At 42.1% G+C, this 22337-nt stretch overlaps 1 protein-coding gene across 5 annotated transcripts in view; it reads right to left on the reverse strand.

Moving 5' to 3' along the window:
* Positions 1-16506, reverse strand: part of MSANTD2 (Myb/SANT DNA binding domain containing 2) — a 32125-nt gene extending 15619 nt beyond the window's left edge. For 3 of the 5 annotated variants that reach the window (XR_008661915.1, XM_055306164.1, XM_055306163.1), the window contains exon 1: positions 15781-16406. Coding sequence is in view for 4 of the 5 variants with exons in the window: in XM_055306164.1 (XP_055162139.1) it covers positions 15781-16293 (513 nt within the window). In the remaining variant the exon portion in view is untranslated. Of the gene's footprint in view, positions 1-15780 lie in introns of all 5 variants that reach the window. The other 2 variants (XM_055306158.1, XM_055306157.1) reach the window with 2 other exon arrangements.
* Between the last annotated feature and the right edge of the window lie 5831 nt (positions 16507-22337).

Genomic DNA, 22337 nt, shown 5'->3' on the forward strand with positions numbered 1-22337 from the left:
CAATTGTCAAAAACAAACATCTTCCATTGCTCAAGAAAGTATATTCATATGACCATAAAGTTTTTAACCCTATACCGTTGGTAAATCATAAGGGTGCTCATACAATATCTCCTATTGGTGGCAACACTGTACAAGCCATACCTAGTAAGTGTAGTCATGTTTAAGGGCTTCTCTGGGATACAAGAATCCTTCTAGGCGTGAAATCCTCAAGTGCTTCTCTATTTAGAACAAGACAGGTCAAAAAATTAGGGCTTACTGAACTGCTTAACTATTTCAGACACAAGCAGCAACAGATAGTTAAGAGTCAAGACAGCCACATACCACTATTTGCCTAGAACTTCTTCGGCATCCAAATGGGGGAAAAATCAGTTGTTTGGCAAAGAATTAACCTGGATTAGGTTATTTTCATCTGACCTCCTACATCACTTCTGAAGTTGCTACATTAGCATCTCTGTTAAGTCTTTTTCTTAGTAATTCACACCCGGGGGCATCACCTCAAAGTGGTATTCAGATGATATTTAAAATGTTAACTTCTATTAATATGTGAGAACTAAACACTCAAGAGAATTATCTAAAATATTTCTAGGATAGTAGGGGAGAATCATTCATCTGTAAAGGCCTCCCACACCAACATCCCACACTGCACACTAATTGGTCCATAATCAACCATGTCTAACAATTAAAAACTACACATGCAAACACACACACGTGCACACACATTACAAAAATACCTCACACAGCTTTACCATTACAATGTTGTCCTGCTCCCCAAACAAGGGGTACTTTCTACCAGCAATGAGACCAGTGTTTAGAAGGGAAATGGTGCAAAGCAGTTCGCCTCCCCCAAAATGGCCACCTCATTCCTTTCATGTGAACCATGAAAGTTCTGTAGTTATTTTCTAACTAAAAACTACCATCTATTATGCAAAGATAATCTATAATACAAATTCTTTCCATTAGTAAATTTTACATCTTTGGTTGTGACATCTAGACAAAATCATGGAAGAAATAAGGTTATTAGAAATCCTCCATCAAGGTATCCGGGTACAAGCATTAGTCTTGACTTAATTTGGGACGAGATTCAGTCAATTGTTTTAAAAAGGGTAAATACTGGGGATCCTTGGGTGGCTCAGTGGTTTAGCACCTGCCTTCAGCCCGGGGCGTTATCCTGGAGTCCTGGGATCGAGTCCCACATCAGGCTCCCTGCATGGGGCCTGCTTCTCCCTCTGCCTGTGTCTCTGCCTCTCTCTGTGCGTCTGTCATGAATAAATAAATAAAATCTTAAAAAAAAAAGGGGGGGGTAAATACTGAATTAAAGTTGACCCTTGAACAACACAAATTTGAACTACAAGGGTCCACTTACATGTGAATTTTTTCAATTACGTTACTGTAAATACATTTTCTTTTATGATTGTCTAACCATTCTTTTCTCTAGCTTATTTTAAGAATACAATATATAATACATATAACACAAAAAATATGTTAATTGCTCATATCATCAGTAAGTCTTCCAATCAACAGCAGGTTATTAGTAGTTAAGTTTTGGGGGAGTCAAAAGTTATAACCAGATTTTTGACTGTTAGGTGTCCTTAACCCTTATGTTGTTCAAAAGTCAACTGTACTTCAAAAAGTAGTGGGTTTTTTGCATTTACATGGTATAAACTACAGATCATAAATGCATGAAAAGAACACATCTTCATATGCTGACAGATATCCCATGAAAAACCTGAAAATAAGCATGTTTTAAGTTTATGCATCTGTCCTTGGGCAACCTGAACTTATATAGGAAGTTGTCAGAAAGAAATTCAGGTAATCATAAACACTTTTTATAGCTCATTTGGCTGCATTTTTATATTTTATTCTTACCTTTATGAGGATTGCTAAAGCAATAGCCATATGAAAAATGTAGTCTACAAAAATCAAACATTTTCCATATGTGGCTCAATGTCCTGTGCAATGAAGGTAAAAACCTAACTACCACTTCTCTCAGTGCCTACTGTGTGCTGAGATTTGAACTAAGCAGTTTATATTTATTATTCCTAATTTTTACTGCTAAAAGAGAGGGTCCTAGGAAATAGCCTGCGGAGTCCGTGCAGCAGGCTCACTGAGGAAGGCTCTTGAAAACACCTCTGAGAGACTGACCCGAATAGGGTTGGGCAGACAAAGTTGAAATAAGACAGGGCTGCAACAGAGGCCTTGGCTAACCCAAAGTGACATGTGGCAACCGGGATGACCCTTCAGAGTTGTCCTGAACTGGGGCAAGGTGGCTGTATGTTGAATTTCAGCACTGACCAGCCACTGGATTCAGGGTGCCCCTGGAGAGGAAGTCTAACCTTCGGAGAGGTAGCTCCCTTGGGCTAAGGGAACTTCCTTCCAGGAATTCAACTGGAAGCCCTGGCCAGTTATTTGTCCAGGTGTGGGGGCAGGCAGATTAGCGTCTTATTCCTGGAGGGATCTGCAGAGTGTATCCCATGTATATGAAAGATTTGTGATATATCCTTATTTAACTGAATGGTGAACGAAGGGAAAGGTTAAGAGCTTATCCAAGGTCACTATCAGAACCTCGTTAACATAAATTTCAGTTTCAAAGCTAAGATCTGGTGTTCCCCTCTTCGGTAGACATTGAAAAGTATAGAAAGTCACGGTGTTTACCTTTTTGCCATAATTGCCAGGATGTTTATACAGAGCTCATTTTATTTTTTCAGAGCTCATTTTAATATTTAGCAGAAGTAACCATATTCATGTGGGTTACTCCCTGCACTCTCCTATTTTGTTTTTAGCTTTCTTCATATGCATGTATACTTTTGGGGGGCACATTTACATTATATATTACAAACAGCCCATCTCATCCTCATCATCTCTAAGAAGAGTAAACCATTTACATATTAGGTGAACGATGGCAGCTTAGGTAATGGACATTCCATGGCCTCTTTTCGGTAAGCCACATCCTTACCTGCTTTTACTGCCAAAAAGTAATTCTACCTTTAAATCCTTCTGCAGTTCAAACTTACTTCAAGAGGAGTTGGTAGTTCAATAAATATCATCATTTATATAAAGATTTGAGCAAACTGAGTCTTTAACAATAAAAGCCTTATTTATGTTTCAACACCTGTTGTCTTTCTTGAGACTTCCAAATCAGATCTTTTTCACTGTGCTTATAATCTCAGGACACCATGAATTATCTGCAAGGATTTGAAAACTTCTGTTTTCCTTCCGTGATAAGTAACATGTATGAGAATAATAACATCCATCTGTGTTGCTATGTGTTTTGGCTATTGCATTTGATTGTTTATGATCACACTGTTGCCAAAAACTTACTTCCATTGTTAACATTTTATAAAAGGTGGGCAGATGATTCATAAAGGGGGAACAGAAACAAGTGGTTAAGAGCATGGAGATAGACTGCTCAGTCTAACTTCACCACCTGCTAGCTCTGTGACATTAGATAGAATTAATCTCACTGTGCCTCAATTTCTCCATCTGTTTGGTGGGGCTAATAACAGTACCTCCATCATAGATTTGTTGTGAGTGTTCAATGAAAAATGCAAACAGAGCACTTAAAACCATGTCTACCTAATAGCTTGTACTCAATAAATGTTCATTATAACAAAAATGACAGTCACACCACATGGAGACCACTTATAAATAAAGGTTAGTTTAAGTAAAGAAAGCCCCGAAATTTTATCACAAAGCACGTGGCAGGAACAACAAACTGTAGCAGTTAGTATCAGAATTTTGTCTGGAAGTAAGTTTCAACTAAACCACCTCATCTGATGTTAAAGGATTGCTAGCTTGATTTTCTCATTTTTAGTTTTATTGGTATGTAAAAGTAATTTAAAGTTATTTCTGATTACAAAGGAGATCTGTAAGTGTTATACCTAGATTTAGGTTTGTTACATATTAAGTAACATTGTTGTATAAACATGCTTTAGATTTTTCAAGTTTCAGAAACACCTGACTACTAAAGGAGTATAGCTCCTTTAACTTTTTGCTTGTATTTCCTCTTTATATATAAAGGCCAATCATTTAACTATTTTCAAAGGTCTGTAGTCTTGGCAAGAATATGGTGACTAACACTGACATATAAAGAAAAGGGGAGAAAAGGAATCCTAACTAACCACAGGAATAGGCCTCACTCGTTGGGCAACCTGCATATGAGAACCAGTAGGCAGACGGCACAGCATGAATCAAATAGTAAGTATGAATGACCCATAAATTTTCTTTGAGTTCGATAGGGGAAAAAAGCATGTGGATCTCTCATTCCTGTTTTGGCGCATGGAAATTTACTGGAATTAAAATCATGGGGTGCCTGGGTGGCTCAGTCAGTTAAGCGTCCAATTCTTGGATTTGGCTCAGGTCCTGATCTCACCCCACTTTCGGCTCCATGTTCAGTGGGAGCCTGCTTGACTATTCTCTCCCTCTGCCACTTCCCTGCCCCCTTCCTCAAATAAATAAATAAATCTTAAAAAACAAATCAGATTCACCACTTCTTGAAAAATAACATGTCATAGATATGTAATTAATCATGCTACCGTGAAGTTAAAATTTCCCCACTGATTTTTCTTAATTCTGTAATGTGGTTTACAAAGGAAAAAATATTATTTTATACTGTTCTAGAACAGGCACGACTCTGATCCCTCAAAGTCCAACTATTAACCATGTCTCCTAATCGCAAAAGAGAGAAGGGACATTACCTGATTATGCTGAAGACTAAACAGGGGTGCTCATTATCTAATGACTGAATGAATATTAACAATGTTGCACTTTGCTGCTTGATGGGGCAAACCTCAGTGACCTGAGTGGACATATCACAATAAAAAGGTATAATATAAAATCATGTAACTCTTGTTAATAAAGAAAAGGCAAACTGAACCTCTATGGCTAACATACAATGAAAGATAAGAGCTCAAACATTCCGGAGCTCAAACATTCCCCGGGCGCCTGGCTGGCTCGGTCAGCAGAGCATGCGACTCCAGATCTCAGTGAGTTCAAGCCCCATGTTGGATGGGGAGCTTACTTAAGGGAAAAAAATAAAGAGCTCAAATGTTATAAGGTCAATAAGACTGATATCTATTAATATCATATTTGAGTGGCCTTCTTTCTTTTGTGCTATTTGTTTTGAATTGCATATTTAAAATATCATATTGGTTTCTATTAGAATGTAAGCTCTTTGAAGGGAGGGTTTTTTTGTTTTTGTTTTTTCGATTTTGTATTTCTAGCACCTAAATCAGTGCCTGGCATGCAGAAGCAGCTCAACGGATTTTTTACTAAACGAATGAATGAATAAAAATTCCCTAACAGGGGGATCCCTGGGTGGTGCAGCGGTTTGGCGCCTGCCTTTGGCCCAGGGCGCGATCCTGGAGACCCGGGATCGAATCCCACGTCGGGCTCCCGGTGCATGGAGCCTGCTTCTCCCTCTGCCTGTGTCTCTGCCTCTCTCTCTCTCTCTGTGTGTGACTATCATAAATAAATAAAAATTAAAAAAAATTCCCTAACATTTTATATGGTAATTGAGAGATCAAATATAAGGTTGAGGTTCTTTTTGACCTATCACATTCTTCTTTCTAAATCATAAACCAGCTCCTTCCATTTAGAGAAAGTATCTGTAAATTTAAAATAATAATAAAAGCAGTTTTCGAAGATATGAACTTTATTCTGGTTTTATTAGTATCAATTACAAACATAATTGACTTATTCAAATAAATGAAGAAATCTGAAGGTAGATATTAGAGAAACAATATTGTGAGTTTCAAAACTTCAGGCTATTACAACAAAATAGACTTACACAGGCTGAGAAAATGCAACTAGAAAACATCTAAGTAAATAACTTCCATTCTGCATCAATTTTTATAGAATGAAGTATTACTTGGTAGCTCAAAACATGTAATTTATGAATATAGCCAAGAACACATATATAAAAATAAAATGATGGCTGTTATTCCTAAAGTCTGAGAATAAACACAGGTTTGTATTTTACTAAGGAATAACAATACATCCCGCTAAGTGACAAGATAAAACTCACTTGATTAGTGCCGAGAGAAAAAAAAAAAGTTTTTCCACTGGCTCAAGGACCCTCAACTACAATTAAGTTAAGAATTAAAACAGACTTAAATACATGCCTTTTTTCCAATATGCAGACATTTTCCAGTGATTCAGAACAGTAGGAGGAAGACTCCATATAGATTACAAACTCCAGATAATTTATAACATATGCATACCAGGCACAGATTCATTAAGCACTCATTCTGAACACTGAATAAAGTTTTTGCAATGGTCAATATCAGGCAGACAAACACACTGCATGGGCGCCACAACAGAAATAACATTAGAGAGTACCTAATAATCACAGCAACCCTAACAATCGTTTAAAACTAAAGCTCTTTGTGGTACTGGTCTTTGTTTTTGACATTTTTCCTCCTATTTTGAAACCTTTTTGATACACAGATGTGACCTTCATAAAGGGGGGGAAATTGCTATTCTATCTGACATGAACATACTTCAGAGTGCCTGTATGACAATTAACATCTGAAACTGGAGACGTGACTTTTAGTCCTTGCCCTTTGGTAATGTTAGAAAAGAGGAAAAAATAAAAAGGCAGGATCATTACTTCTGAAAATCACAGAGATCAGAATCCAAGAGACTCCAGAGTACATCCTAGAGGTAACATAGGACTGTGCTAAAATGGTGTTTTAGATGGGTTCTAGAACGAACTCTAAAAACTGAGGTTACGAAGCACTGTGACAATCTTTGAGGACTACAACAAAGAATCCTGTGTAAGTGGGTAGAAGCTGTGACCGGTTAAGATCTATCAAACCCTACAGATTAGAATTTTCAGATTCCCCAATCAACCCCTCCGATTTGGGTAGATCTGAAATCTACTGTCTTGTTTTCATGGCACTTCTTGTCGAGCTTACTGCAAGAAGCCTCTGAATGGTCTTTGCGCTTCTAAGTCTCATCCTTTCCAACTCATTTCCACATCACAGCCAGTACTAAAACCTAACAGTAACCATGTCCACTCCCCATCTTACAGCTCTCTGATGATTAGGGTAAAGTCTAAACTCCTTGGTTCATCATCTCACCTCTTGTTTCTATCTCCAATCTCATTTCTAATCACTTCCCATCTCCTTCCACCTTCTTCTCTCAAACCCTAGGCTCAGGCTATCTAGAACTACATAGTATAAAACATTTCACCAGAATGCCTGGGATACAACCTGTTCCAAATTATGATATTTCTGAAGTTCTGACACCTTAAATCTAAAAGAACACAATGACCAAAAAACCTTGATCTCACACCAGTATCTTCTAATCTTTTATCTAACTGCAGGTTAGGGCCCATTAGTAGGTTGGGAAATCAATTTTAGTAGGTTATGACCACCTTTCTAAACATGCCAAATGGGAGATGAAGAGACAAAGCATAGGGGTTCAAGAACTGTTGTGGGAAGAGGACCCAGGGGCAGAGAGAGGGAGGCTAGAGAGACAGCAGGTGAATGAGGAGCTGGTACAGGGTAGAGGGATGAGTACAGGGAGGAGCACTTGAAGACTGCCAGCGTGGGGGAGGTGGGTCAGCTGAGCCTGTGGGCACAGGGCACACACGGAATAACGGGGAGGCGTTGTGCTCCCCACCAGGTGTTGACGTACATCAGTGGGGCCACATCAAGCAAATCTGGGGTATCCCTGGTCTACTCCATGCCCTCCCAGAATGTGTCCCTGCGGCTGCAGGGCCTCCGGGAGAAAGACTCTGGGTCCTACCGCTGCTCTGTGAATGTGCAAGACCATGAAGGCAAAAACAGGAGCCATGGCAGCAAAACTTTAGAACTCAGTGTGCTGGGTGAGTGTGAAGCACACTTTGCAAACCTTCCCCAGCCCCATGGGGGGAGGGGAGGACAGGCAGGTCTCTCTCCCAAATGGCAGAGTATAGAGGTTGGAGGAGGGGGGTACAGGGAGCATTTTGGGGGTGTGGATGGCAGGGGTCTGTTTTCCCTTGGGTTTGAGTTTTTAACCCATCTCCCTGCTCTAGTTCCTCCAGCTCCTCCCTCCTGCCACCTCCTGGGCGTGCCCCGTGTGGGGACCAATGTGACCCTGAGCTGCCAGTCCCCAAGGAGTAAGCCAGCTGCCCAGTACTAGGGGGAGTGGGCACCCCCATCTGCCTTTGGCTCAGGGTGTGATTCTGGAGTCCCGGGATCGAGTCCCACATCGGGCTCCCTGCATGGAGCCTACTTCTCCCTCTGCCTATGTCTCTACCTCTCTCTCTGTGTGTGTGTGTGTCTCTCTCATGAGTAAATAAATAAAATCTTAAAAAAGAAAAAGATGTACTGCTCTGGTTTTTCTATATAAGAATGAAATATATAATAGATATCTGCACAACTACAATCCAACACTACAGAAAGGTTATTCATCAAAACATAAAATTGTCTAGAATTGGTATCCCACTCTACTGTTATTCCAAAACTACCTGCTCCACCCTTTTCTTGGTCCTTTAAGACACCAACTAGTCTTTGGTAGATTCTAAGTCATACCTTCATCAAATGCCATGCGTGGCGTGACTTTTAAACAGCTTATCACTTATGAATTTTTTGGAACTACAGCGTTTAGGTGTTTTCAGTTTAGGATTCTTGAACAAAAAATATTTTACTGTATTTGTAGTTTTCAGTGTCTTAGGTTATGCTGTCTCTGATCTTTTACCCCAACTGCTCATCTCTCTCTTCCTTCTCAGTCCAGTCCCACGTTACCTTCAAGATCCACCTCCTGAGAGGCTATGATCCCAAGATACCCTCCTGGGCCTTTGCTGTGTGCATCTGAAGCACCATGAACATAATGTCAACATGCTACACAGACCTTGATCACAATACTGTAATTGATGCTTTACTAATCTGCCACCATCGCTGGAAGGTGGACACTCAGTGGTAGATGGTACCCTGCTGCATTTCTAGGGCCTAACAGGCAAGGTACTCAAATATTTGTGTGTGAATAATAAAAAAAATATCAAGTCCTTATTTCAGACTTTAGTATTTGGAGAAACCCTGTGATCAATCTGTCAATTGAATCTGATGAAAGGGAATGGGCAAGATCTCCAAATCCTCCCAAAGATTCTTGGACTTTAGCCAAGAGTTAAGCTCCACACCTTTCTCCTGTTTCCTAAGGGCAATGGAATCTAATGGCCCAGTCCCACTATATCTGCCAAGAAAGAAAGAAAGAGGCTCAGAGTTCTAAAGCAGTGGCCTCCTACTGGGATATCTCTACTCTTCCTTTAATGATTAATCAAGGCACCTTAAAACATTAGAAATTCCTGGCATTTCTTAGGTGTAAAGTTTGGCTTTTAATTTAGAATAACCAAAGCAAAATAGGCTAGTGATATTGTTTCTTTTAAATGTAAATGGAATATTGTCTGATTATCAACATTTTCAAGATGCACTTTGATAAAATCTACAGATAAGAATTTTGCATGGATTTTTCAGATTCAGAGCACATTACTAAGTTTACAGCCAATCCTCAACTTGTTCATCTCATACTAAATTTACTATTTCCTATATCCTATTAACTTCCTGTAAACTTTCATATATAATGAAAAAATTGTAATGTCAGTTTTAAAATATTCAAGAGAGTACAAGAACTCATTTGGGAGTACATAAATAAAGAAGCTCGAATACCGTTATTCCAAAGCTGTTCTGGCCAATAGCCAGTGGTTACATACATAGGACTATTTAATTAAAATTAAATAAAATTTTAAAAATTTCATTTCACACAGTTACACTAGCCCCATTCAAGTGTTCAGTGACCAGCTATGGCTAGTGGTTATTGCACAGTGACAGATGGGCAAACAGACAATAGGACACTCGTATCACAAGAAACTTCTATCAGATGTCATCATCCTAGAGAACCAAGAATATGACACTCTGCCCCAGCCAACTGCAGTTACAGCACTTTATTCCTTGCACTAAAGCTCTTCCTCCCTAGTACATGGACCATTTTTCTTGACTTCTATCAAGGTTCCTCTGACACAGGAATAAAGTGACAAGGAGGGCAAGAAAAGGGAACTTCGAGCTTCCCCTAAAAGTTTGAGTATGTAGCTAAGAGACTTGTTTCATAAAACAGACTTCTTTAGGACTCGAAATAACTTTTTATGGACACTGTTCAATATAGTAGCCACTAGCCACATGTGGCATTTATAATTTAAAATTAAAATAATTAAAGGGGCGCCTGGGTAGTTCAGCTAAGCGTCTTAACTCTTAATGTCAGCTAAGGTCATGATCTCAGGGTGGGGAGACAGAGCCCCATGCTGAGCTCTGCACTAAGCATGGAGCCTGCTTCTCCCTCTCTCTCTGTTCCTTCCCCCTCACTCTCTCTCTCTCTTGAGATTCCTGGGGGAATATCTCTTGAGATTCTTGGGGATTCCTGGGTGGCTCAGTGATTTAGCGCCTGCCTTCAGCCCAGGGCGTGATCCTGGAGTCCCGGGATCGAGTCCACATCAGGTTCCCTGCGTGGAGCCTGCTTCTCCCTCTGCCTGTGTCTCTGTCTCTCTCTCTGTCTCTCTCTCTCTCTCTGTGTCTCTCATGAATAAACAATAAAATAAAATCTTTAAAAAAATTAAAACAAAACAAAATTTAAAATTCAGTTCCTTGGGCACATTAACCACCACATTCCAACGTCTCAACAACTATAAGAGATTGGTGGCTGTCGCACTGAACTGCATTAGATATAGAACATTTCCATGATCACAGAAAGTTTTAGAAAACAGCACTCTTTGTACTGTACTGTACTCTTGTGCTTTCTAAACTCCCTTTTCCTTTTACACATCTTCTTCATGAAGTGTCCATAATAATTTCATTCCACTCTTCATTAGATTTCCCAAAATGCCAAGAAACAGACTTGGAAGCCTATTCATCCAAAGTTTTAACATGTGCTCATTAGACCCTTACCTCCTAAACTGAAAGCCTCTACATATATGGTCAATAGTCTAAGATGGTCTGGTCTTTTAAGACACACACCAGGCCTGTATCAGATTCACAAGCCGGCAAACATTCTGGAACACACAAGTTTCTGGGAGACAGTGGCATGACAATAACGGAAAAGGAATATCTAAAAAAAATGGAACCCAACAAACCTGACTAAATCCTCCTTACAAACTATTTGGCTGGTATACCATATATCTTGGAAATCTTTCAGTGATAATACAGAGGGACCGTCTGGGCTGCAAACACCAGAGAAAAGTCCTCAGAGATGGGTGGAGTCTGTTAAAAAGCTTACACAGGAACAAAGGTATCTAGCTTCGGGCTCCAAGTCATCTTTATCCTATGGGTTCTTGCAAACAAATAATGACAAGGCTTGAGAGCTAAAATGAAAGACCAAATGTACTATATGTAATTTGTCTGTTAAACTATGAAATTTATTCTACAGATTTTAAGAATTACTGATGAATAAATCTAAGCAATATCCCTTAAAAAATAACCATTTTTGTTTGCTAGGCAGAAGGCTCCCGACCACGTTTAAATTTGATGAACAACCCATATTGGTCCAGCAAAGACAAGCTTTTTAGGTCATACAATCACCTTGCATTTCATCTCAAGGCAGAGCAAGAAGTACACATCTGTTTCAAAGACATAAAGCCAACTCTCAAGAGGCAAATTTTTGGAGAACACCCAAAAATCTGGGACTTGAGAATGAGTTTTGCAGTGCATCAGATTAACTGACTGAAGTGTGAATACAGCATCTGGCTCAGAAGTGAATGCTTTCATGAATGCCAAGTCTAGATGGATCTTTCAACTACTACAGTATGGACTGTGATGAGATCTTTCCCTCCTTTGAAGTCATCACACTTATTGTCTGCTTTAGTCATATGACACTTAATCAAATACTGCCATCACATACCATCCCTTGTGTTGGAGAGCTTTTTAACTCTTTGATGTGTGTACAGACTTCAACTGCCGTGTAAGCTCTGGAATGTATATTACAATTTTTTAATTCATCCTAACACCTAGCATACAGTCCTGCATTTAGTAAGCAGTGATGTATCTGGTAGATGGAAACAGGGAAAAAAGGCCTTTAGGAGATAAGTCATACATGGACCAGACAGAAAATCACCTCACTATTTATCTGACTCTAAAATTAGACTGCAATTGTTAGTGGGCAAATTTTCTTCTGGCAAACAAACAAACAAACAAACAAAAAAGCAAAAAAAAAAAAAAAAAAAACACTTCAGAACCAAACAATAATCTGTGGAGTGAGGCAGTCAGTCTCAAACACATCCATTTCATCCAACTGACTGAACAAATACCAATAATAAGACATGTCAGACTTTAAAATGAAACTCTTTACGGCAATAAACAAAAGGTTCTATGTGACTTTAAGCTAAAATCCTATGCACTTAGAAATACATGTATTCACTTGGACAGTATTCAAAAATAGTACTCTGGTAGCAAAATCCAAGAGCCATGACTTAAGTTCAAAATTTAGAATTTTAGGGATCCCTGGGTGGCGCAGCAGTTTGGCGCCTGCCTTTGGCCCTGGGCGCGATCCTGGAGACCTGGGATCGAATCCCACGTCGGGCTCCCGGTGCATGGAGCCTGCTTCTCCCTCTATGTCTCTGCCTCTCTCTGTGTGTGACTATCATAAATAAATAAAAATAAATAAATTTTAAAAAATTTAGAATTTTAATAGGTAAGAAGTCTCAAACACAGTTCTGAAAAGGGAAGGGATGTGCTTTCAGTTTATTCAGAAAGGTGGCCAGGCTGGGCTAGCGGTCAGCTTTCTGATGCCTTCTTGTGATGAGGTGGAAGGCTACTACATTAACATGCTGAAACTAGGATTGAGGGAAAGTTTCGTGAACAAAATCTAAGTTACTATCTATCTCTTCCCTCCTTTCAAACTTAGAAGATACTATGGAGTTTTCATAATGGAGCTTTAATAAATATTTCAGCCAGAAATTTCATTGACACATGATATCCCTTCCCTGTGAGCCTCTGACACAAGTCCACATTTAAGGGAGCACATTATCGTGCACAAGAAGTTCCTCATGGTCCACATCTTCCTGCACTGCTTTTCTCTTTTGTAAAATCTAAAGCAAAAAAGATTTTTTTTTTTTTGCAGTTCTCATCAAGACAATAAAGTGAAAGAGATTTCTGAATTACAAATTCTAAATAGGTTTTCTGAAACTGGGATCTAAATATCTGTTTTCAGGGATTTGAGATTCTCTGAGAATTTTTCGAAGTTGTGTTTTTATTTTCATAAACATATTCTGGATTACTTGGACATCCACCTCAAAACTGTGTAAGGCTATGCTATGATCCCAGTGACAACATTTGCTTGTATGCTTAAGATCTCATTCATGCTGTCTTCTGGACAGAGCTTAGCTTTCAATGCAAAATGTTTCAAATGGGGTTTCAAAGCCTATGTCTTTGGATTAAAGTTTGAGGAACACTAATCTAGATTTCTATATGTTCCAAACTTCTCCTTCTAGACTTTATTTGGTAAATTTAGTAATCTCCAGTGTCTACTAGGTGCTAGGCACTGTAGATACAGCAATGAATAAAAGAAATAAAAGAAAACCAGAACTTGCTCTACTGAGACTTTATTTGGTAAATTTAGTAATCTCCAGTGTCTACTAGGTGCTAGGCACTGTAGATACAGCAATGAATAAAAGAAATAAAAGAAACCAGAACTTGCTCTACTGAGCCTATAATTCTGGCAGGAAAGACCGACATTAAGAAATCTGGTTCCTTGTTGGAAATCATTTAACAAGTAGAGAGTGTAACACACATACAGTTATCTGCCATCCTTGTCAACTACAACTGTTGATCACCATCAACATATTCTCAAAATATTCTAAGAACTTGAGGTCAATTTGGTCTTATCTGTTCAAAAATAGGTCTTATCTGTTCAAAAATTCTCTTTTAAAAATTCTTCAGAGACGCTCAATCTCCTTACTTTGCTTTAGGTTATGGTTCTCATAACTGGACAAAGATGCAACCCAACTAGACAGATAGTTCCTGGTTATCTGAGAAACAATTTTATGGAAAGATTTAAATTCAGTGAGGTTTTGATAGCACATTTTTTTCTGTTTGATTGGGAAATTTCTACGGCAAAAATCGATTAAGCTAAAATGGTTACAAATGCCTAAGTATGCTTCTAAAGTCAAGAAAAGTTCATGAGTGGATGCTAACCAACACAGTGCAAAAACTCCCCCAGAAATGTAACCTTGATGATCTTGCAATTGAATTTATAACTCTATTCTTTAATGCAACAATGAATGAGATTCAGAAGACAGTGGCTACTATTAGCTACTACTTTAGTCCTGTCTATAAACTGTGATTTTAATGACACTTTGTTAAGAGGGGAGAGGAAGACCTGCCTGGATACAAGAAAACCTAAAGGTATATGTTATTGAATAAACCAATTTTGTAATTGACAAATGGGTGCCGAATTCCTTGAACAACAGTTAATAAGTCTGAAACATCTTACTTTCTGGCCCAAATTTTCTAAGCAACATCGCCCCAGGATGAACATTACTTGAGCCAAGATCTCCTCAACTTTGGAGCCATCTCCAACTTTAGTGTGATTGCCTTTGTAGTCACTGGGTTTTTTAGCCCCCTTCCCTCCCCAGGGAGCTCAAAAAAAAAAAAAAAAAAGAGTGCCATCCCTATCAGAAAAGAAGTACACAGATTAACTATGACCATCATTAACAAGAAGTAGTTCACTGACAACTGGGAGAAAGAATCCTAATACAACCTTTCAGCAGACACTATGATGAGGGGAACCAGCTTACCCAAAAAAACAAAAACTTCCTAGCTGCCAATAATACAAATCGGAAAGCCTATATTAAAAGTCAATAGAAACAGCAAAAAGATAACCTGGCTGGTGATTAAAAAAAAGAAATGTCTAGCCCGAATTAAGCCTCTATATTTAAACATTCAGATAACACAGAGATAATGGCCAGATGCACACACTGAGAGCTTTACTCGTACCACATCCGGCACAGTAACTACAGCAGGGGGAAAACTGGCTTCCACGAAGGAGCTTGGTCAGAAACACAGCAGGGCCTCAAGCCAATCTAACTCTGGAGGCATCCACACTCCACAAATTCCAGGCCGACCCTCAGGCAGGCTAACTTTCACTGCGCCCCTGACTCCGCCGTAACAATACGCTCTCTGACTGCGATCGAGCCTTCCCAATTCTCCAAAGCATCTCGAGGCTTACTCGTCCTTCGAAGCTCAAGTTAGAAAGCAAGGCGACGGACACAAAGGCCAGTCGTCCAAAGGCGCTTTTCTGCAGGGCTCTGCACGGCCACTCGTTTGAAAATTCCTAAACTGGGGGCTCGCCGGCCCCCCCCTCCTCTACCCCTTCCTCGATCCCGCCCCGGGCCAGTAAGCCTGGAACAAAGCGAGGGGCCCCGGGCGGTGGGGGCGAGAGGCGCCAGCCACACGGGGGCCGCCGCGCAGCGCACAATGAGCAAACTACCAACTTCGGAGGCGCAGGAACATCCTCAATTGGCAAGAAAGAGGGGCGGCGGCAGGCACGCCCAACTTCAAACTCAGGAAACCTACGGGCTGGCGGCCATCTGGGAAGAGAGAAAAAAAAAAAAAAAAGAAAGAAAGAAAAAAAAAAGAAAAAAGCCCCCTTCCCAGGGAGAGAAGAAAAAGGCGGAGGAGATGCGAATCGCCCGCGCCCCCCCCCCGCCCCGGGCCCCGGAGGGGAGCCCCGAGCTCGGACCGGCCCCCGCCCCCGAGGCCCGCTTCCCCGCCTTCTCTCTGCCTCTGGTTCGCTGCCCCAGGCCGGGCGGCCGGTTACCTTGATGCGCTCCCGGCACTGGGACGGGGTCCGCTCGTAGCCCAGCTCGGCCAGGGCCCGGGACACGCGCTCGTACATGGCTGGCCCCGGGGCCTTGCTGCCGAACACCGTGCCGGCTCCCTCCAGCTGCTGGTACCGCGCCTCCACCAGCCGCTCGTTGCCCCACACTGCGATGAGCGCGTTCGTCTCGGCCGGCGTCCACGACATGCCCCGGCAGGCGGCGGCGGCGGCTGCCGCGGCCCCGCCGCCGCCGCCGCCGCCGGGGGAGAAGGAGACCGAGGACGAGGCGGCGCTGCGGCCCCCCAGCCCCAGCCCGAGACCCCCGGACGCCGCTGCCCCCGAGCCCGCCGCACTGCCCGGCCCGAGCGGGGAGGCACCCCGAGGCGTGGAAGGGTCGGACAGCGATGGATTCCCGTCGCTCAGGCCACCAGGAGAAGCCGGGGAGAGCACCTCCATCTTCGGGATTTTTAGCGGCGAGTTGGCGGGCAGCTCCGAGCCACAGGGCGCAGCCATCTTCCAAGCGGCCGCCGCTGCACCGCCCGGAAGTGACGCGCCCGCGCATCCGGCCGCCGCGGTCTCCGGGGCTGCCCCGGGGCCTGGCTCGCCGGTGGGCGGGCGGCTGCGGGCTCGCGCTGCCGGGCGGAGGCGGGCGGCTGCCGCCGGCCTGAGCCCGCGGGCCCTGCCGCGCCGCCCGCTCCTCTCCCGGGGCGGAGGGCGGGGGTGAGGCGCGCCGCAGCCCCGAGCCGAGGAGAAGGGCGGGGGCATGAGGGCGCTGGTGCGAAGAACAGATTGCAGCCTTCCCACTTCCTCTGCAATCTCAGCCCCCGGGAGGAGGGGGCCGGCCCGCGAGGGGGCCCGGAGTTAAGGAGGACTTGACCGCTGGGCCCGCTCGCGCCGCCGCGTCCCGCCGCCCGGCCTCGCCCCGCGCGGGGCCGGCCCCGGGGTGCCGAGGCTGGCGTCCAGGGCGCACGCCGGGGGCACCCGCGGAGGGCGCACCCTGCCAGCGCCCCGGCCGGAGGAGCGCATTTCTGGGGGGAGGCTTAAAAAAAAAAAAAAGGCAGCGAGGACCAGGGTTAGACCTGGGACGCTGCGGCTTTGCAGGAAAGCCCTGCGCGCTCTTGGAACCGCAGCCGCGCTGCCTCCGGTGAGGCTCAGCTTTGCAGGCAGCCGGGGTGGGTGTGACCGTGTGCACGAAAATGAGGCGCCCTCGTCGCGTGTCGGAGTTTGCAGCTTAAATTCGCTTTTACGGACTCTGGAGGCCCGGCCCGGAAACTTACTTTCCAATAACCCCATCCTCCCTCATTTCGAAGTTGCCTCGTAACTGCATTTCACACTCTGTGGATTGTCGGGAGATTGAAGACTCAGTTATGGCAGCTCCTGTGGCCCCTAGTAATTAGTGTATTAGCGGTTCCTGAGTACCCCTCAAAGTGTTGCTTTTTTTTTTTTTAAGATTTTATTTATTTATTCGTGAGAGACACAGAGAGAAAGAGGCAGAGACACAGGCAGAGGGAGAAGCAGGCTCCATGCTGGGAGCCCGATGTGGGACTTGACCCCGGGGCTCCAGGATCAGGCCCTGGGCCCAAGGCAGATGCTCAGGTGCTGAGTCACCCAGGTGTCCCATCGTGCTGCAGTTTAAAGAGCATTAGAACGCCCACTCCAATGCATAGCTGAAAGGTAATACTCTTCAAAGCCAAAAATCTAATTGTCTAACTTGGATCCTTAACTTAAAAGCCTCAGCGGAACTTTTTTCAAATATGAATAAGCCATGCGATAGATACAGATTTTTTTTAAGGCAGCAAAAAAATGCATTAGGTTTAAAAAAAAAAAAAAGAAAGAAATGCATTAGGATTAAAAAAAAAAAGAGCTGAGGTCAGCTACATTTAAACTCAGAATCACCTGGGAGATAGAGTGATGGGGTTAGAAACCCATGAGCAATAGGGATGAAGTAGAGGAGGGGACTCTCAATTTCACATTACGGGGCTGTCATAGTTTTAAGTTACCAGTATGAGAAGTCATAAAGAAGTTCCAGAACTTATGCTCTCTTTTCCTCTTTTTCTCAGAAAAAAAGATAGAGTCAAGCACCTTGGTTAAGAGTACAGAGTCTAAAAAAATAAATTTAAAAAAAAAGTGCAGAATTTAGAGTCAATGCCTGGCTTCAAATTCCAATTCTGCAACCTCAGCCCAATTTTCTTTTATTTCTTTCTTTTTTTTTTTTTTAAGATTTTATTTATTCATGAGAGACACACAGAGAGAGGCAGAGACACAGGCAGAGGGAGAAGCAGGCTCCATGCTGGGAGCCCGATGTGGGACTTGACTCCGGGGCTCCAGGATCAGGCCCTGGGCCCAAGGCAGATGCTCAGGTGCTGAGTCACCCAGGTGTCCCATCGTGCTGCAGTTTAAAGAGCATTAGGACACCCAGTGCAATGCATAGCTGAAAGGTAATACTCTTCAAAGCCAAAAATCTAATTGTTTAACTTGGATCCTTAACTTAAAAGCCTCAGCGGAACTTTTTTCAAATATGAATAAGCCATGTGATAGATACAGATTTTTTTTTTAAGGAAGCAAAAAAATGCATTAGGTTTAAAAAAAGAAATGCATTAGGTTTAAAAAAAAAAAAAGCTGAGGTCAGCTACATTTAAACTCAGAATCACCTGGGAGATAGAGTGATGGGGTTAGAAACCCAAAAAGAATGAGAAATAGGGATGAAGTAGAGGAGGGGACTCTCAATTTCACATTACAGGGCTGTCAATAGTTTTAAGTTACCAGTATGAGAAGTCATAAAGAAGTTCCAGAACTTATGCTCTCTTTTCCTCTTTTTCTCAGAAAAAAAGATAGAGTCAAGCAACTTGGTTAAGAGTACAGAGTCTAAAAAATAAATAAATAAAAAATAAAAAAATAAAATAAAAAAAGAGTACAGATCTATCTTGATAGAAACGCGAACTCTTCTCACTGTAGCATTACAGCTGTTCTCTCTTTAACTCTCAGGCTGAATTCGTAGATTTTCAGGATGATTTGAAGGTTATCTAGGTAATTGGTGGGGACAGGTGACTTGGGGACCCTACTCTTCCACCATCTTGCCCCTCAGAGTACAGTCTAGAGTCAATGTCTGGCTTCAAGTTCCAATTCTGCAACCTCAGCCCAATTTCTTTTTTTTTTTTTAAGATTTTATTTATTTATTCATGAGAGACACAGAGAGAGGCAGAGACACAGGTAGAGGGAGAAGCAGGCTCCATGCAGGGAGCCCGATGCAGGACTCGATCCGGAGTTTCCAGGATCACGCCCTGGGCCAGGCAAACGACCGACCACCAAGCCACCCAGGCGTCCCTCAGCCCAATTTTCTTAATCAATCCCTCAGTAGCTTGGTTTCTTGGTGGATACAATGAGGGTGGCCTCACAGCATGTGGTAAACGGGTTAAAATCGGTAAAGCCCTTAGAATGGTGCCTGGTTCACAGTAAATGCTGTATGAGCATTAGCTCTTTTTTTTTTTTTTTTTAGCAGCATTAGCCCTTACCTCACTTTGGTTATGCATTAGTTCCCTCTTATGCCTGGTTTCACTTTCAGGGTTTCAGTTAGCAGTTCCAGAGGCAACTGGGAAAGCAAATCAGACTCCTGATCTGTGGTCAGAAGGTCAAAAGTAGCCTAAGGCTGCCTCACCAGCCTCTGTCACTCACCTCTCTTCTCTCATCATGTAGGCAACTTATTGTTGCACCTCATCCCAAGAGGGGGTGAGTACAGTACAGTAAGATATTTTGAGAGAGAGGAACCACATTCACATAACTTTTATTACCACATGTTGTTATAATTTGTCTATTATTATTGTCCTTAATCTCTAGCCATGCCTAATGTATAAATGAAACTTTATCATAGCTATGTATGAATAGGAAAGAGCATAGTACATGTAGAGTTGGGGACTGTGTGTACTTTCAGGCATCCCCTGGGGGTCTTGGAACAATCTGCTGTGGGTTAGGAGGACTACTGTACTTTAGTTAATAGAGAATCTTCCCTTTGTCGCTTTCTCTCTACCACTAGTTTTCAGTGTCCTCATTGTCAGTTCTCTTAAGGGCCCTTGTGGCATCTCAGACACCTGTCAAAGCACAATTCTCTCTCGTTCAGCCCAACAGTAACTTTTTTTAATGTCACGAGGTATTTAATGTGTATGAAAGGGAGAATCATGTCTAGATCAGAGACTTCACAAAGACTTTAAAATCACTGCTTATCCTGCTCTCATTTTCCCACAAGCCTGAAAAAGATCCTCCCTCCCTCTATTGTTAATTCTGGATGATTCTCAAATCAACTCTGACTCATGCAGGAAGCCTTCCTAGATAAAGTGGGTTGACTGGGAAGTCTCCCTTCCCACCAACTTCTGTTTCTAGACATTATTTCTCTATACCCCCCCCTTTATTCCCACACTCGTCAGTCTATCCAATGAGAAAAAAATCTCAAAAATAAAATTTCCAGTAACATCCTGAAGTTAAAATTAATTCAATAACATAAAAGCTATTAATATGTACTACACAGTGTGGAGCATTGCTACATAGGCGACCTGAATCATGTGCTCGTCATGTTGGCTTACCATGGCTGATCCTGGATTCCAGGGGCTGTGTGATGTGCTCGCTCAAGGCTTCATAGTTCGATCAGAATGTATAGAATGTGTTTGAAGTAATGTACTGCACCTTTTATCGTGCATTCAAATGATAGCATAAATAGATAAAAACCTATGTGAGATAATGTATGCAATGTCTCAAAATAATATGCAAAGAAATACAGGACAATGCAAGATAGCTTGACCTGGAAACTGTCAACTCTTCCCTTTAATTGTATCCTTCCCCTTTTCCATTTCCTCCACAATCTGTGTCCAGGATATGTTTCTCAGCTTTTCTTTCTTTCTCTTGTTTTTTTCATTTATTATCTCCCCATGACTTATTCATCCCATAACTGGAAGCTGGTATCTTCCATTCCTCTTCACCTGTTTTGCCCATTTCCCTACCTCTCTCCCCTCTAGCAACCATCACTTTGTTTTCTGTACTTATGAGTCTGTTCCTGCTTTTTGTTTGTGTGTTTGCTTTGTTTTTTGGATTCCACATATGCTATTTGTCTTTCTCTGTCTGACTTATTTCACTTAGCACAATACTCCCTAGGTCCATCTATGTTGTCACAAAGGGCAAGGTCTCATCTTTTTTTTTTTTTGGCTGAATAATATTCCATTGTGCATATATACCACCTCTTCTTTATCCATTCATCTGTCAGTGGACATTCATGCTGCTTCCATATCTTAGCTAGTGTAAATAATGCTTCAATAAACATAGGACTGTATATATCCTTTCAGATTAGTGTTTTCATTTTTCTTTGGGTAAATATCCTATTGTAGAATTACTGGATTATATGGTATTTCTATTTTTAATTTTTTGAGGAAGCTCCATACTGTTTTTCACAGTGATTATTGTACCAGTTTATGTTCCACCAGTAGCATATAAGGGTTCCTTTTTCTCCGCATTCTTACCCACTCTTATTTCTTGTCTTTTTTAGTCTAACCATTCAGACAGGTGAAGGTGATGTCTCATTGTGGTTTTGATTTCCATTTCCCTGATGATTAGCAATTAAGCATCCTTTCATGTGTCTATTGGCCATCTGGATATCTTCTTTGGAAAAATGTCTATTCAGGCCCTCTGCCCGTTTTTAAAAATGTATTTATTTGAGAGAGAGAGCACAAGAGCAGGGGGAGGGGTAAGAGAAGGGGGAGAGGGAGAAGGAGGATCCCAAGCAGACACCCCAGTGAACACAGAGCCCATAGCAGGACTGGATCTCACGACCCTGGGATCATGACCTGAGCCGAAATCAGGAGTCAGAGGCTCAACCACTGAGCCACCTAGGCGCCCCTCCTCTGCCCATTTTTTATTGGGGTTATTTGTCTTTTTGGTGTTGAGTTGTATAAGTTCTTTATATACTCTAGATACTAACTCTTTATCAGATATATCATTTGCAAAAAAAAAAAGATATATCATTTGCAAATATGTTCTCCCACTGAGTAGGTTGCCTTTTTATGTTGTTGATGGTTTCCTTCACCGTACAAAGGCTTTTTATTTTGATATAGTCCCAATAGTTTAGTTTTGCTTTTGTTTCCCTTGCCTTAGGAAATATATCTAGAAAAAATGTTACAGCTGATGTCAACTAGATTTCTGCTTGTGTTCTATACTAGGAGTTTTATGGTTTCAGGTCTCACATTTAGGTCCTTAATCTATTTTGAGTTTATTTGTGTGTATGGTGAAAGAAAGTAGCTGTCCAGTGTCCCCAGCACCGTAGAGACAGTGCATATTCCTCTATGCAGTGTTTGTTGTATTCCCAACTTTTCTATGAAGCCTATCCTAACCAATTGGACAGAATTCCTCTGTCTGATAACCATTCATACAATTTAGGACTTCACTTTAATGTCTTCTGTTTCAAAAGCTTTGTTAAGGGCAGCCCGGGTGGCTCAGCGGTTTAGCGCCAAGGCCTGATCCTGGAGTCCCGGGATCGAGTTCCATGTTGGGCTCCCTGCAATGGAGCCTGTTTCTCCCTT

Source organism: Nyctereutes procyonoides, unplaced genomic scaffold (genome assembly GCF_905146905.1).
Source record: "Nyctereutes procyonoides isolate TBG_1078 unplaced genomic scaffold, NYPRO_anot_genome, whole genome shotgun sequence".
Classification (NCBI taxonomy): Eukaryota; Metazoa; Chordata; class Mammalia; order Carnivora; family Canidae; genus Nyctereutes; species Nyctereutes procyonoides.